General features: G+C 34.8%; 1 protein-coding gene and 1 pseudogene across 5 annotated transcripts; both read left to right on the top strand.

Moving 5' to 3' along the window:
- Window positions 1–3,454: 3,454 nt before the first annotated feature.
- On the top strand, window positions 3,455–7,217 carry LOC126727168 (CRIB domain-containing protein RIC10). Of its 5 annotated transcripts, none has more exons than XM_050432714.1 (6): window positions 3,457–3,875; window positions 4,131–4,297; window positions 4,401–4,498; window positions 4,606–4,726; window positions 6,445–6,550; window positions 6,881–7,217. In XM_050432714.1, exons 2-6 carry the CDS (start codon window positions 4,240–4,242, stop codon window positions 6,897–6,899), a joined length of 402 nt encoding a protein of 133 aa, XP_050288671.1. In that variant the 5' UTR covers window positions 3,457–3,875; window positions 4,131–4,239; the 3' UTR covers window positions 6,900–7,217. The 5 variants fall into 5 exon arrangements, with proteins under 5 accessions (XP_050288667.1, XP_050288671.1, XP_050288666.1 ...); XM_050432713.1 differs by having other exon boundaries at window positions 3,458–3,875; window positions 6,866–7,217; XM_050432710.1 differs by having other exon boundaries at window positions 3,455–3,875; window positions 4,008–4,297; window positions 6,445–7,217.
- A 4,542-nt stretch (window positions 7,218–11,759) lies between these two features.
- Window positions 11,760–13,802, top strand: LOC126729190 (COBRA-like protein 10; annotated as a pseudogene).
- Window positions 13,803–16,730: the final 2,928 nt, after the last annotated feature.

Genomic DNA, 16,730 nt, shown 5'->3' with positions numbered 1-16,730 from the left:
TCCTCTTGTTGACAAATAAATTTAAATTATTTGACAATTGAACTTTCATTTTCCACTATATTAATCCTGATTCAAACCAATCAGCATTGACCTAAATTTAATCTAATTTCTCTTCCACCATCTAATTCTTTTTTTCCTTTTTCAATTATGCTTGCTGCCTCATTATTTTAATAAACTTGCAATACATAATATAAGTGCCATCAAATTATTCCAAAATTGTACCATGGATTCCAAGTTCTAAATTTGGAGCATTTTGGAGGACATGTCAAGATCCTCATTACTATGAAAACCCCAACATTGTCTTAAGGTGCAGGGCACATTTCCATCTTAGGTAACCAAGAAATTTCTGTGCTGTTTCTCTGAAAGAAACAACTGAACCAAACGTGCCTCCAACCATGAAAGAAAAACCTCTGCAGAAACATCAAACACCACCTAATCTTTTTTGTGCGATTTTGCTTAGAAAACATAAATTGGCTTTTAATGTTATTCTATTATAGGACAATATGCACGCAAGCTTTTTCATATTATAATAGTACGAAGGCAAAAATTACTTAAGCAAAGTGAGGGTCACACATTGATACAAATCAGACTTAAACAAAGTAAAATGCCATTTGTGTATAAAATATAAACGAAGTAAAGAAAGTTTTGGCTTATCCATTCAAATGGCATGGAAGAATTTTATAAAAAAAAATGTTTGACAGTTATGAAGATACAGTTTCTCTCACTGAATCTAATTAACTGCATGATTTTGTTTATGGGGTTTGAGAAATATTATAAACTAGTACTCCACACTGTATTATGTTGATCAAAGAGAAATAATTTTACCAATATAAAAAGAGCTTTCATGAATTCTGGCAGAGAATATTGAAAATCACAATCAAATTATAAGTGTTTGGCCCAGCTGTAATAGAAATCACCAATAGCTGGCAATCAAGTTATTAATCAGTCAACTATTTCAAGGATCGATATGGTGGGATTCTATTTTCTACCCAATCCTATCCAATTGTCCATTCTCAATTTTTTATAAACAAAGTTATTGAGATTAAGGTTGCCAATGGATAGATTATTATTTGACAACTTATTTTACTATTCAATTTATTTTTGCTATTATTCATGGGTTTCATTGCATTTTTTGATATTATTCATAGATCTTACTGTACTATTTTCAATTTCAATTAAATAAACTATTTTCATATGGACCCTAAAATTGATCCCATTATTTTAGTTGCCTCCCCTTTCTCTGGGCTTAAAAACTATTCAAGGTTCTGATTCAACTTCTTTTTAGCCTATTTTGTTAAGTACTGTTTTGTTTTGTTTTTTTTTTTTTTTTTTTCATATACATATTTACTTACCTAGATTTGAACTTATGTTAATCGTTTTCATGCCGAGGTTTTTTACCATCACACTAAGATATCATGCTGGTCCCTTAATGATATAATTGTACTTTTACACAACTTATTTCTTAAATAAAATAAATCAATGATGAAAATGAACCCCACATGAGGGGTGAATGACATGAATCTTTTATTCTTTTTGCAACAATAGAAAAATCAAACCTTAAATTTCACCCTGTTGTGTTAAGCAATTTTGGTACCAAGTCTAAATGTTGTAAAGCCACGCAAAACTGGGCATGATAGAGAAAAGTGGGGACCCAAAAAATGAAATCTTAAATTCCATCCCTGTTGTGTTAAGGCAATCTTTGCATCAAATCTAATTTTTTTAAGGCCAAGCTAGCTGACCAATTGGGGACCATAGAAAAAAGTGGAGCCCAGGCAATCATAGTCTTAGTTCACAGGCCAATTCGGTCCTCAAATGATGGATCATCTTCACCTTCACAAGCTAGCAGATAAATATCACACAAGAAAGTATCTACTATTGGTTGTCCTTCCATGTAAAAAAAGTCATAAAACAATATCTAACACATGTTAATTCCAGTTAATTCCTATGTAGTAACCTGGCATATCTACCAGGTTACTCCAACTGTCAGACAGTGTACAATTTATAAACATAGCTCTCTCTCTCTCTCTCTCTCATGCATATTTTATAAAGCACCTGACCAATTCTCTAAGTATAATCTCTCTGTTCCACAGATCTGAGTAATTAAATGAAGAAAAAAAAAATCTTTTTGAGATGCCTCCAAGTGCAAAGAAACTCAACACAAGATCTCGTGAATCATATGAAGCCTAAAAAAGACTATTAGACTAACCACTTAAAGTTCACATAAGGATAGTGATGCAAGGGATACGTGTACTACAGATTTTATTTCATTAACTTTACAAAATGACAACACACAAGTCACAATAAAGTAAGAGTGGTATTAAGAATGGTAAAGTCATTGATAGTTAAATATATAAGAGGTTTAGAGTTCAATCCCCGCCTATACCAAAAACCGATTGGTGTATTAGTTTGGTAATAAAGAGTATCATCAGGAGCGGACGCCATAGGTTGAAACTTTCTTTAAAAAAAAACACACACACACAAAAACGTTACAAAATTTTTTATCAACTCACTAGCACAACATAACAGACTAATTAAGAAATTGTTAATTATGATGTTAATCATGTGACACTAATAACATTTTTTATCACATTAATTTTGTAAATTTTTTTTAGTAAAAGTGATATAAACTATACTTATTTGAGTCTAGATCTTCTGTCTCATATATTGTGTTTCACTCCATACTTCACCAATAAAATGAGACCACATAGAGAAGAAACAAGACCAAATACAAAAGCTATGAAAGAGACAGAAATCAAAAAGTTAATCACATAACTAATCTTCTATTTCATATATTATGTTCCACTCCATACTCCACCAATAAAATAAGACTACATAGAGAAGAAACAAGACCAAAAACAAAAGCCGCGAAAGAGACAGAAATCAAAAAGTTAATCACATGAGGTAGCCATGTGAGATTTACCTAAGTTTAAGCATTAACGTTAAAGTTCCTCTCAAAAAAAAAAAAAAAAAAATCACATTATCTCACTCAAAGAAAGAAGCCAGCCTTGCTCCCCACCCCCCAACAAAAAATGCCAACTGTCCAAATTTTATTTCAAATTTTTATTTATTATGATATTAATTTATTTTCTAAAAAAAATTCAATTATATCTATTACCACACCCTCAATTTAAAACATTTTTAATGTTAAAATTGATAAAAACTTTATTCTTTTCCTTACAAAAGTGATAATAATAACTCAACAAATAACGAGTGAAAAAGTATATGAAGCCGGTGCTTTACCCGTTCAACAATGCAGCACATCATTCATAGCTCATAGATGATAGATGGTAAGTAGATAGCATAGGAAATAGAAAGATTGAATGCCCCTTTCTTCAATTAAACAAAGCAAGAATCACCATACAAATTATACTTTTATTTATTTATTTTTTCCAAATATAAATTTATAAAATAAAAATCTATTTGTTTTGTGCAATAAGCACAGAATCCACCCAATTAATAATTGTCCCACTCTTTTCTTTGTCACGTCTTTCAAAGCCTTCTCTTTCACCCTTTAGTTTTGGAAGTTTTCATGGCTGCCCATCTTCTTTTCTCTTCTTCCTCTTAGCATCCTAAGGCTCTTTCATTCCTCTCATTTTTCTTTTCCAACTCTTATCCACAGTCACCACCAGTGTCTCAGTTTTCAACAAAACCCCATATATCCACACCCTTTTATCTCTCTTCTCATTTGTCTTTCACTCTTTAATATGGTTTTGCTTTCATAGAGTTATGAATGCACCAACCCCTCTTGACCCAAGAGAAGGTCTTTGTACATTCTTGTTCATTCATCAAGATTAGTTGTACAACAGTAGTTGAAGGAGCTGGGGGTGAAGTTGCTTGCTTTTTTAAACTCCCTCACTTTCTGTTTTATTATTAAGGTACTATGTTGTCTTTGTCTTTTTAATCGTTTTTTTTTGGGTTTGGTTAATTTCTAAGTTACTATTTTTTGTTCATTGGTGCATCATAGATAGTTATTATAATCCATGTTTGATACCAATCTTCATTCACAGGAAAAAGAATGTTCCTAAAATCACATGCAATGGAACTTCTTTGTTACTCTATACCTTCTTTATCATGGCTTTGAAGTTGTAGAAAAGTAAAGTGACCCATCTAAGTACATCTACTTTCTGCAGGCAAAAGAACCATCTCTTCACATTTATTGGTGTTTCTGCTTCCCCCATTTTGTTGTGTCGTCCCTTTAAGGCTCTCTGTTGCATTTGTTCTTGTCTTGCTGCTACCACCATGGCAACCAAGATGAAAGGGATCTACAAAAGTTTCAAATTCATTTCCCAAATATTTGGTAATGCCTCTCTCTCTCTCTCTCTCTCCACACACACACATAGATATGTACTGTGAATGCGTTTATGACTTGGAGCTAAAATGGGAATTGGGTGTTGTTGTAGTTGTGAAGGAGCGTGAGATGGAAATTGGGTACCCCACAGATGTCAAGCATGTGGCACACATAGGATTGGATGCCGCTTCTGGCAGTGCACCTAGTTGGGTATGCAGTCCACATATTCCTTCTTCTATGTTTTTCTGGTTCTTTGTTTATTTTAATCTCTAAGTGTTAACATTTTTGTGTTTTTTTTTTTTCACTAAAATTTTCAGTTGGGTGGGATTGTGCAGATGAATGATTTCAAGGCAACATCTGAATTCTCCACATCGATTAGTAGCCTTGCTGAATTTAGAGATTCCAGCTCTATGGCTCTTTCCACATGGTCCTCTCATGGTATGTTTCAGCTGTTTCGGTAACAAAACACACATAGTATGTGTGCATACATGCGTGTTTTCGTATTTACATATAAATTTGTGTGCGTGTGTGTACATGTATGTATGTATGTATATATGTTTGTGGCTATAAAGTAGCACATTCTGTAGGGAAGAGATTGCATGGTCCTTAGTGTCATTTTGATTAATGCTTTAGTTATTTTAATGCTTCCAAATGTTGCTTTATTAAACTATTGCTTGATGTCATGTGCACTTGTACTAATTAGACAAGAACAAACAGATCCTTTTTACAGGTTAGGTAGTATAAGACGAAAACATAGATTAATGTATGGGAGTTAAAATCTAAGTTATGGAAAGTTTTCAAGATTCTTTGCCCCAAACAAGATGAATTTGGCTGTTCTGTCACGAGAGAATACTTCACTATCAAGAGGAATCTAATGTCTCATGGCAAAAAGACCATACCATCTTTTAGTGGTCCACCCCTGAAGTTCATTGATTGGAAAATTTTGCTTACATTTGAGTTTTTAAGAGTTTCTGTTAAATAGATGGAGCTTAATAATTAAGATTGTTGTAAAGACTTTTCCGAGTGGTGTATAAAATTATGTGATTGGTATAGTATGGATAATTTACTGTCTCTACTGAATGAGATGCTTGGAGTAATCGTTATACATAGGTTCTGTAGTAATATATTTCAGTTTAGCTTGGGCAAAATTTTGTTTTGACACTAGTTTTTGGTGCGTAGACATTCCCATGAAAAAGCTTACAGCTGTAGATGCCTAAATAGTTTTAGAACTAGGATGGCTAGTGCACGTAGCTGAGTTATGTCTGTAATGATCGAAGTGCCCAAAACACAGAGAAGGGTACTATGATGAAGCTTATCTTAAAAGGTTTATTCAACATGATAATCATGTTGGGTCTTATCCTTCCCATGACATGATATGCCATAAATGTATTCAGAGTATTTGTATATGAAACTCTTCATTTCCTAAATACTTTCAGGATACTCCTAGGTGTGTATTTGATACATTTGAGTGTTAGGATCTGACCTTTTAATATAGAGGTAAGGAATAAGTTAAAACATAAGAAGGGTTTATGGCATAAGCTTTGACCATTTTTTAAAATTAGCAATGCTCAAGTGATTAAATTATTTTACTGAATATCGAAGTGTGATTTTATACTTGTACACATTTACATGGAGAAAGAGGCACATATGTTTCCCTACAGTATCTTATTCTACTTTTTAAGCACTCTCAATAATGGCTTCATTAATACCTATGCCTTTGTATGCATCATATCAACTGGTTAACCTTTTGGTGGTTCCTCTTATTGTCTGAATTTAAGTTTTAGATTGGAGAGAGGTACATACCATCAATCGCTTTAGTTTCTTGTTGACTGAATTGTACAGTTTAGAGCACATATGAGTAATGTTTTAGTCTGTTTATTTTGATTACTTCCCCTTCTTCAGAATAAGGGTGTAAAATGTTCAAAATTTTAGATTTGTTCCAATAGATCACTCATGAAGAAAATTATTTGAACAATTTTGTCATGCCCTTTCATCAACGGACCATTTTTTACCACGCCTAAAGTTTTTAGCAAGTAAATTTTGAAATACTATAAATATCTAAAGAAATAATATAGTTCTTCTGGATTCTAGTGGTGTAGCCAATTCATTTTAGTTTATGGTAATTCACCTGCTTATATTTTGATCTCTTGTAACAGATTTTGATCAGTCCATGGGACGCCAACAAGCATGTGATATGTTCAAAGACATTCCACCTACAGATCTGCCAAATATTCCAAAGAAACAGAAGCGAAAAAAGTCCAGGTCAAGTTCTTCTCCAAAGTCGTCTTCTTCTAGATCCTCACGAGGGTCAAAGTCGAAGACTGCATTCAATGATATGGATACAATTTCAAACCTACAAATTTGAAAACGGATTAAGATTATGAAATTGGTGGGAGAAGGGAAAACAACAACACCCCCCTCCCCCCCCCCCCCCAAAAAAAAAAAAAAAAAAAACTGTTGATGTGCATAGTAAACATTGTGAAATCCCCTTTCATTACTAAGGTTATTTAAAATGTCAAGAAAATATATAGGAGGTTGAACAAATCTTGTGTAAATTTTGAAAATCATCTTTTCTAGGAAAATGGAAATTAGGTGGTGGCAACAGATGTGAAAAGAAGAAAGAATGATCAATGTCCAAGGAAGACCTTTGAAGATGCAAACTTTGGTTTTATGAGGAAGAATCGTGCATGTGGTTGGATTCCTTAGCTCTGCTGGTGGGGGGAAGATGATTGAACTTAAACAAGAACACAAGGGGATTTTCTATTTAACAGTTGGTGATGCTTTTTTCCTAGTTATGAATGGTCCTTGAGCTAGAATGTTTGTTGACAACCTTGAAAATTCTTCTCAAATTCTAGAATGTAAAATTAATTCTTGCTGATACTAGATTGTACAAGTTGCAGTTTCAATTATACCAATATTGTTTCTCAGATGTTGTGGTGCAAGGAATGCACCAAAATTCATGATATCAAGATATGTTATGCCCTGAAACAGCTATTCATACATACATACCTATAGTGCATGCAATTGCATAAACGTATGCCATCAAAACTAAACCTAGAGAAGTGCAAGCTGCAAAACCATAATCCAGAACACAAACGGGGCTCAATATGATGCAAGCCATGAAGTGGTTGGCCACGATGTAAGGTATGCCAAGATGATTTGGTAGCTAAAATGATATAGCAAATATGATGACGTGGCATGAAGGAGAAAATTTATTGACACAACTTTTATCGCAACTAGTTGTAGACTCATGCAATGTGTGAAAATATATAATTATTTTGACATGTATAATGTATAATTTATTCTTTAAATTTTATTGTACATAATTTGTTCATCCTAAAAATTAAACAATTTCTAAAAGTAATTTTTGTCTCCCTTTTTTTACAAATATATAATTTTTACTATTTTCGGTGTTTCTGATTGATATTATTCTTTTTTGAAATTGTTTGTATTCTTCTACTTATTGTTATTATGTATTATATTTTCCTAATTTCTTTTGATACAAGTAAAATTTTTAAGTTTCTAATATCTCATTCTCTTAAGGAGATTATTGTAATAATCAAAACTTATCACGTAATTACAATTGATATTACTCAAATAATTGATAGACACAACTTATCTATTATCACTCATATAAATTGTGTTTTGATATAAACTCAAATTCTCACTTCCATACTAAGGGGATTAATTCATACAAAAATAAACCAAAGTTATAAAAGGGAGAAAGGATGGAATGGATTAAATTGAACCGAAACAAACTAAACCAACTGGACCAAATGAGACCGAAATGAATTGATTAGCTGAACTGGACCGAATAGACCGATGTGGAACAAAATGTACCAAACCATACCAAATTGGCCGAATTGGACCGAAATTCTACGCTACTATGCGTTATATGACTCAATAAGAGGTACGTAATAACAATAAACAAACTAGTGGAAAAAAGTAGTAGATATATATAAAAGTAATAGGTGACTACATTTATAGTCTGTTACGTCAAAATTGTGGCAAAAGTTATAGCACAAAAGTTATAATCCTAAAAAGACTTGGCATAAAGATATGGTTGAACCTAGCAAGGCTCATGAGGCAGCAGGGGTGGCAACTTCAATAAGCAAGGCTCATTTGACACGAGATTAAATATTTTAGGCATGTGCTTAATTGTTTTGTTATAGAAAAAGTTAGTTAAGTATGAGCTTGATAAATAAACAAAACTAAATCGGGGTAAATGTTTTTATTAATCATGAAGATATTTTTTGAGAAATGAATCTTGAACATTATATGATACTATTTGTTCATAGAACAACCATGAGATTCCTGTGCATTCATTGCTTTTCTTTTGACATGGGCTTATGCCAATTGCAAATGTTAACATCCACGTAATAGTTTATTGGTCATGTTAACAGGTGTTATTAGAAAAATTGTTAATAAACTATATTAAGAAGGTTTTGACATCGTTTTTATGAGAAATATAAAAAACTGTCAATAATTTTTTTTATTTTTTTTATCATTTTCCTATAAAATATTTCTAAAAATAGTTTCTAAACTAATATCCTTAAGGCATTTTTTAACATTTTTCATAATTTATTGGCTCATTTGGAAAATTTTGTTCAATGACATGAATATAACTAAATAGCATCAGATACATGTCTTTTCTAATGAATCTCAGAGGGGTCCTCCTACCTGTGTCACTGGGGCATGAAGTAAATTTAGAAAAATACTAGTGGTTGCACATTTAATGACAACTAAGCACGACATTCCCATTATCTTTGTTTGCTCAGAAGTGAGATATGCCGGCATGCCCAGATCAAGTTGAAATCTTTTCAATAATAGATCCGATTAGAAATCAAATCAGAGTGAGATTATGTTGGATAATGAATGAGGAAAGTTAGTGCATTGGTTTTGTTAATGACTGCAACCTAGTGAGCCACATTCTCAACTAAAGGTCAATCACAAATGTTTGAAGTTTGAACAATTTCTTTGGTCTACTCTGGGTTAAAATACATTCATGCATTATAAATTTGGTATTTATGTTAAATTTTAAATTCACATTTTATGTATAATAAATCTAATCCATTCCTCTCTTTTTTTTCTTTCTTTTTTTCCAAATGAGAAGGGCCAGAAGGCCCACTTATTAACCCAACGGACCAATAAATTAGCTGTTAGGGATTAGTAATATATGTAATGTAATTAATGGAAGTTTCAATTTTCAGCATTCAATTTTTTTTTATTTTTTATTTTATTTACTCCTATTCTATCCACCCTCATTAAAAGTGGACCACATCAAGCTTCGGATACTGTGTTTTTTGGTGGATAATAACTTTCAGAATCTTTAAGCTTTAATACTAATCCTTAAACATTTATTGTGTATACTTAAAAAAAATTAAAAAAAATAAAAAAAAAATAAAAAACATTTATTGTTTAACCAGGTGCTTCAAATTTCAATTTGAATTAGACGCTATAAGGTACAAGTTACAACAGAGGCTGCAAAAAGGTACAAGAAAGATTCAATGAAATTGGAAATGATGTCAGATAGAAATAAATTGAATACTAGAAAAATGTTTCAATAGCAATTAGCTAATTATGACCTGTAAGGGAAAAAAATTATGGTGCACAACCGCACCGATTGTATTAATGAATTCTTAACTTCTAATATATGAATTTTGAAAAGACTAGTATCATTTCAGCTGAATTTTCATTTTCTGTTTTCATTAAAATTGTACGTATATGACTGTTGCATCCTATGCTAGCTTGCGATGCAATTGGACTATGGTACAGAGTACAAAGAAATAGAGAATCAACGTGGGGTTTAAGTTTCATAGAGGTTAATATAGAACTGAGAGGTGTGGTCTAGTGGTCTTAGGTGATGCACAAGATGTGTTGAGTGTAAGGTCCAAAGTTCGAGTCCGAATATGGATTTACTTGGGTTACATCTCTTAATAGTTCAAGGTTCACTAGTGTCCCTCATAGGCAAGGTTGTCAAAATCAAGATCTTATGTAAGATCGTGGGAAGTAAGTGGGATCGTGGACCGTAAGATCCTACATTATTTGAGAAAAATACAAAAAATATATATTGGTATGTTAAATAATCATATAAATTATACATTCATTCATAAAAAAAAAAAACCAAAAATTATTTGCATCCATTTGATGTAATTACCATACATCATTAAATCCATTTGTAAGGTCCAAGGTTCGAATCCGAATATGGATTTACTTGGGTTACCTCCCTTAATAGTTCAAGGTTCACTAGTGTCCCTCATGGGCAAGGTTGTCAAAATCGAGATCCTACGTAAGATCGTGGGAAGTAAGTGGGATCGTAAATCGTAAGATCCTACATTATTTGAGAAAAATACAAAAAATATACATTGGTATGTTAAATAATCATATAAATTATACATTCATTCATATAAAAAAAAAAAAAAAAAAAAAAAAAAAAAAAAAAAAAAAAAAAAAAACCAAAAATTATTTGCATCTATTTGATGTAATTACCATACATCATAAAATCCATTTGTAAGCATCATTTAAAGGAGTCAAAAATCTCAAAACAAGACACTCTATCTCTCTACATTAGAATAGCAAAACTTGGTCTATTGGAATGTTATTTTTCATTTGGGTCCAACTAAGCCGTCTGTCAAGTTAAAGAAAATTACAAGAAATCAAGATTGTTTGGGATCGTCAAAATTGTACGATCCTATTGATCTTGAACGATCGCTAGATCCTTGAAAGATCCGGATAGTTTTAAGCAAGTGGGATCGTAAAATCTTAGTATCGTAGGATCTAAATCGGGATTTTGACAACCATGCTCATGGGGCTGGGAAGCTATGACTCACCATGGTCCCTCTGCACCCCAATAGGGCCCCAAACTCAGCAAATAAGGTATTACTATGGTCACGCTCAAGTAGGATTGCCACATTGGTTGCCCCCTAACCATTTTTTTCTGTTATAAAAAATAATAATAAATAAACACATAAAGGTTAATATTGATGGTACAATTTTTTTTTTTTTTTTAATTTCTTGCTGAAATTGGCGGTACAATTGGATTATGGTACAGAGTACAAAGAGGTTAATATTGATGGAACAATTCAAGATTAAAATTGTCTACTGTGGGTGTTTTCGTCATTCTGAGTTATCATACCAGAAACTACAAAATTCAAATGACCGTTAATTCTTAGCACCCGCCAAATACATCGCTGACTTTAGAGGAGGAGGTTTCAGCTGACTTTTTCTCCACCAATTTAGCTCACTACAATCCCAAATGTCAATCTTTGAGTTTTCCTCTACACCCATTTTCTCAATCACTCTCTCTACTACTCTACCTTGTATGTTGCTATCAATCTGGATCAATTTCATCAATTCCTTCTTATGCTCCTTTGAATCTTTGCAACCATTTTCAACCAAAAAATATGTGATATCCTCAAATACATATACTTTCATCCTAAGATCTTCATGGTCGCGATCCTAAAAGAAAGACATGAAAAGGGAATTTGGAATGCTAACATTTGTGTTTTTCTCCTTGTCTTTTGGAGTTCGTTTGAGTAAAAACCAAGATTATGATGAAATGCCCGCCGCCCCGCCACCTGCAGTAGGAAATTGTGATGGGATTTTCTTGTCCTATGACTTCCTCTCTCGGACGAAAGAATTTCCACATGTGAAGAATGCAACTGCACAATCTTGGGCCTTCAATTCCACATCAACGGTATTGAACACGGGCAAATTCGAGCTCAAAGCATGGAAGATTTTTATCGGGTTTCAACACGAAGAGATTCTAGTTAATGCTGGAGGAGCTGTTTTAATGGATGGTGATGATTTCCCAGCTGCAGTTGGGAATGGGAGTTATTTTTCAGGATCTCCTCAGGCGGATTTGAAGACCTCAATTGACACTGCTGGAGATCTTACCCAAATTCAAGTCAAAATTCAGTTTAGTGGCACTCAGTATGGAGTGAAACCACCTGGGATTCCAATGCCTAAAACAATAAGGCTTGTTAATGATGGATACAAGTGCCCAGCACCAACTCGTCATAGTAAGTACTTGATTGCTCTTGTTTCTTTTGTCTCTAATTTCTCTTACCAATCTAAATTTATTATATATATTTCTGCAGAGACCTCGATGTATGTATGTTGCGCTAGAAACCCAAAATTTAAGGTCAAAGTTCTAAAAACGAAGTTCTTACCGCGCCAGAATGGAGATCTTACCATTTCCTATGATGTTCTTCAAGCCTATGGGAATAACTATATTGCCCAGGTGACCATGGAGAATAAAAACCCTTTAGGACGTCTTGATAATTGGAAATTGACTTGGGAGTGGTTGAGAGGGGAATTTATAAGCACAATGAAAGGAGCTTACACACATAAAATAGACTATGCGGATTGCATTTATGGGGTGCCTGGTGAAATTTACACATAACATGGATTTTTCTAAAGTCATGAATTGTGAAAGGAAGCCAGTCATCAGTGACTTGCCTCCAGAGAAAGCAAACGACACAATAGTAGGAAGAATACCCTATTGCTGCAGAAATGGAAGTCTTTTGCCAACCATCCTAGATCCAAGCAAATCAAAGTCAGTTTTTCAAGTTCAGGTGTATAAAATTCTGCCTGATGTGAATCGGACAGCTCTTTATCCCCCCGAGAAATGGAAAATTGTAGGCACTCTTAATCCAGACTATAAATGTGGACCTCCAATTAGAGTGGATGCAACAGAATTTCCTGATGCTAGTGGGCTTTCGGCAGTAACCACAGCAATTGCAACTTGGCAAATAGTCTGCAACATCACAAGGCCAGCCAGAAGGAACTCTAGGTGCTGTGTTTCCTTCTCTGCCTATTACAATAACTCTGTTATACCTTGTAATACATGTGCCTGTGGTTGTGGTGACAATAAAAGATGCAATCCGGATGCCCCGTCTATGCTTCTCCCTCCAGAAGTTCTTCTTCTTCCCTTTGAGAATAGGACACAAAAGGCATTAGCTTGGGCCAAAATAAAGCACTACAACATTCCTAAGCCTTTACCTTGTGGTGACAATTGTGGGGTTAGCATAAATTGGCATGTCAACACAGACTACATGAGTGGATGGACTGCCCGGATCACTCTATTCAATTGGGGAAAAATGAATTTTGAGAATTGGTTCACTGCAATTCAAATGAAGAAAGCTTATCGAGGTTACAAAAAAGTTTATTCTTTCAATGGGACATAAATTCCAGAGCTCAACCATACCATCATCCTTCAAGGTTTACCAGGCTTGAATTTTTTGATAGGAGAGACAAATGGATCAGACCCAACAAAAGATCCAGAGTACCAGGAAAGCAACAATCTGTCATTTCCTTTACAAAGACACAAACCGCGGGTATTACAATAGCAAAAGGAGATGGATTTCCTTCAAGGGTCTTTTTCAATGGGGAGGAGTGCTCACTTCCTACAAAATTTCCTATGATGAGTAATGGGAATCAATATCATGTAAATATGGTAGAAATAATTTTTGTTTTAATCATGACCTTGTTGCTATTGGAAAATCTCCATTGACAAGCAATTAGGTTTTGCATTTGCTCTCTGATTACTTATGCTTTTGGGAGACTATTCAATTAGATACTAGAAGCTAGAGTCACTTGTAAAAAAAAACAGGCTTGTATTTTTTTTTTTTAGTTCAGATATTAGCTAAATAATTCATAGCAGTACAAAATTCATTGTGTCCGGTTGCAAAAAACAAAGGTCTTCTCACAATCATAAGTATGGCAGATTTCATTATTTACTTGAGAAATGTTGCACATTTGAAGTAGTTAAAAAAAAATTAATAAAAAAATAAATAAATAAGGAATTTCTGTGATAAATACTTGAAAGAAGAAGTTGCATTTAATGATATAAAGGCCCTTCCTTTCACTTGAAGACAATAATGGATTTCTTCCTAGCAAAAAGAAAACAAGAATTGATTTCAATGGCCTCATATCTAAGAGTGAAAAATGACTTGCAAAATATTAATTTCCTATTCTATGGTCCTAGAGTAGTTCAATATAGAAATGATTCTTGATGAGTTGCATGCTTTACGGGGTCAAATAAGGGGCTACACATTGTCATGGCTTTAACGACCAAATGTGTGAACTTTTTATTTTTAGGTAGTGAGCCTTGGCAAGGCACATAAAGATGTGGAGGTTGGTATAGCTTTTTTTATTTTTATTTTTATTTTTTTAATTTGATAGTTATAACAAGGGGAATGAAGATTTGAACACCAATACTTTTTTTTTTTTTGAGAATCAATAAGCGATGCTTTATCTTAAAGAAGGTCAAATAGATCAGCCTGTAAAACATATGAAATATCTGGTGGTACATCTTCCATCCAGACGTTAGATTGAGATAGGTTCTTAGCTCGCCTTGCTAAAGAATGAGCTAGACCGTTACATTGCCTCCTAACATGAGTAAAATTAAACGATGATAAATAAGAGGCTATGACCTGAATATCCTTCACTAAGTGGCCAAAACTTGCTAAAGAGTAAGAGTCTTCCCTTAGTGCTTTAATGAGGATCAGAGAATCACTTTCCAGCACAATATTTCTGAAACCCGTTTCCACTGCTAACTCCATGCCTTGTCGAGCTGCCAACACTTCCACTTCTATCGCCGTTGAGGGCAGAGGAATGCGTTCCAATAGAGACACCATTACCTGCCCATGCTCGTCCCTGATAACCACACCCAAACCGACTGTATTTTCTGCATCAAAAAGAGCCCCATCCACGTTCACCTTGTACTGACCAGGACCTGGAGGTTGCCAGCTTGTTGTTTGACTTCCCCCTGTCGCTCCCCTTGCCGTGTTGTGTTGTGGAAATTCCCTCACCCTTTCCCGGGCTCGCTGCAATAGTTGGTCCAAATTTTCTGCCTTTTTACCCAGTCTAAGGTTGTTTCTCCGGTTCCATAAAGCCCAGAGCACCATGGCAAACAGCGTTGGTTCTCTATTTTCCGCAAAGACTGTCCCTATAAGGTCAACAAAAGACACGGTTCTTCTCAAATTTTCGTGATACCAGATCGGCATTTTTATCCACAGGTCGTCAAGCTTCGGGCAACTGTAGAGAGCATGTTTCACGTCTTCAGTGTGCTCTCGGCATGCTTCACAGCCTGCATCCTGAATGATCTTCCGCCAAACCAGATTGTCCTTAGAAGGCAAGGAATTTTTTGCTGCCCTCCATACCAAATTCTTCACTTTGCTTGGCACAGGTAGCTTCCAAATGGCTTGCCACAAAGGACTTAACCTTGACGTATCAGATTGTCCAGGTTGTGTATTCTGGACTTCCTTTTGCAAAAATTGATACCCAGATTTCACAGTATATTCTCCTTTAGGATTATAGGGCCATGTGAGTACATCAGGCTGATTAGTGCGACACAGGGGGATTGTTCTTATGATCTCCGCTTCAAAACTGAGCAATGTGTTCTCCAACAGCTCTGTTTTCCATTGCTTCTGCTCCACGTCTATCAAAGAACTCACTTTTGAATCCACCAGTGTCTCAGGCCGAGGTGATAATACCCTGGGAGAGTGTTTTCTCGGCAACCATCTATCTGTCCATATGTCTACAGAATGTCCATCTCCTATCCGCCAAATTGCTCCTTTTTTTATGACTTCTCTGCCTCTTATTATACTACGCCATGCATATGAAGCTGAGCTCGGGGTGGCTGCCTCCATGATTGTACTTGTTGGAAAGAATTTCGACTTAAACACCCTATAGAACAAGGATGTTTTATCGTGCATGAGCCGCCAAGTTTGTTTCGCCAATAATGCATCATTGAACATTGATAAATCCTTAAACCCCATTCCACCTTGGGATTTAGGTTTACAAAGCTCTTCCCATTTAATCCAATGGACCTTTCGGCCTTCTCCCCTTTGACCCCAAAAGAATTTTTTGATGAGGGCCTCGATTTCATGACATAACCCAATTGGCAATTTGAAGCATGACATCGTGTAGGTAGGAAGCGCTTGAGCAACCGCCTTGATTAAAACCTCCCTTCCTGCTTGTGAGAGCAACTTTCCTTCCCACCCTTGCAACTTTTTCCACACCCTTTGCTTTATGTTGTCAAAACTCTCCCTTTTCTTCCTTCCAATAAAGGATGGCAGCCCCAAGTATTTCTCATATTGTTGGACCACCGGAACTCCTAAAGCTTGCTTTATAGATTCTTGCATAGCTGGGGATGTGGACTTGCTAAAGAAGAGAGTGGTCTTTTCTCGGTTTATCTGCTGCCCTGAAGCACTCTCATATGTATTTAAAATCTCCAGCAACTTTTGACAATCATTTTCTTGTGCCCTGCAGAAAATAAGACTATCATCTGCAAAAAGGAGATGGGTTAGTTTAGGACCATTACGAGAAATAGAGACTCCTTTAATTTCTCCCAGTTCTTCGGCTTTTTTCAACAAACCATGAAAGCCCTCGGTGCATAGAAGAAAAAGATATGGGGAAAGAGGGTCTCCTTGACGAA

This window comes from Quercus robur, chromosome 5, assembly GCF_932294415.1.
Source record: "Quercus robur chromosome 5, dhQueRobu3.1, whole genome shotgun sequence".
NCBI lineage: Eukaryota > Viridiplantae > Streptophyta > Magnoliopsida > Fagales > Fagaceae > Quercus > Quercus robur.
The sequence above is the reverse complement of the archived record's forward strand: the minus strand, read 5'-3'. Positions and strand labels throughout refer to the sequence as shown.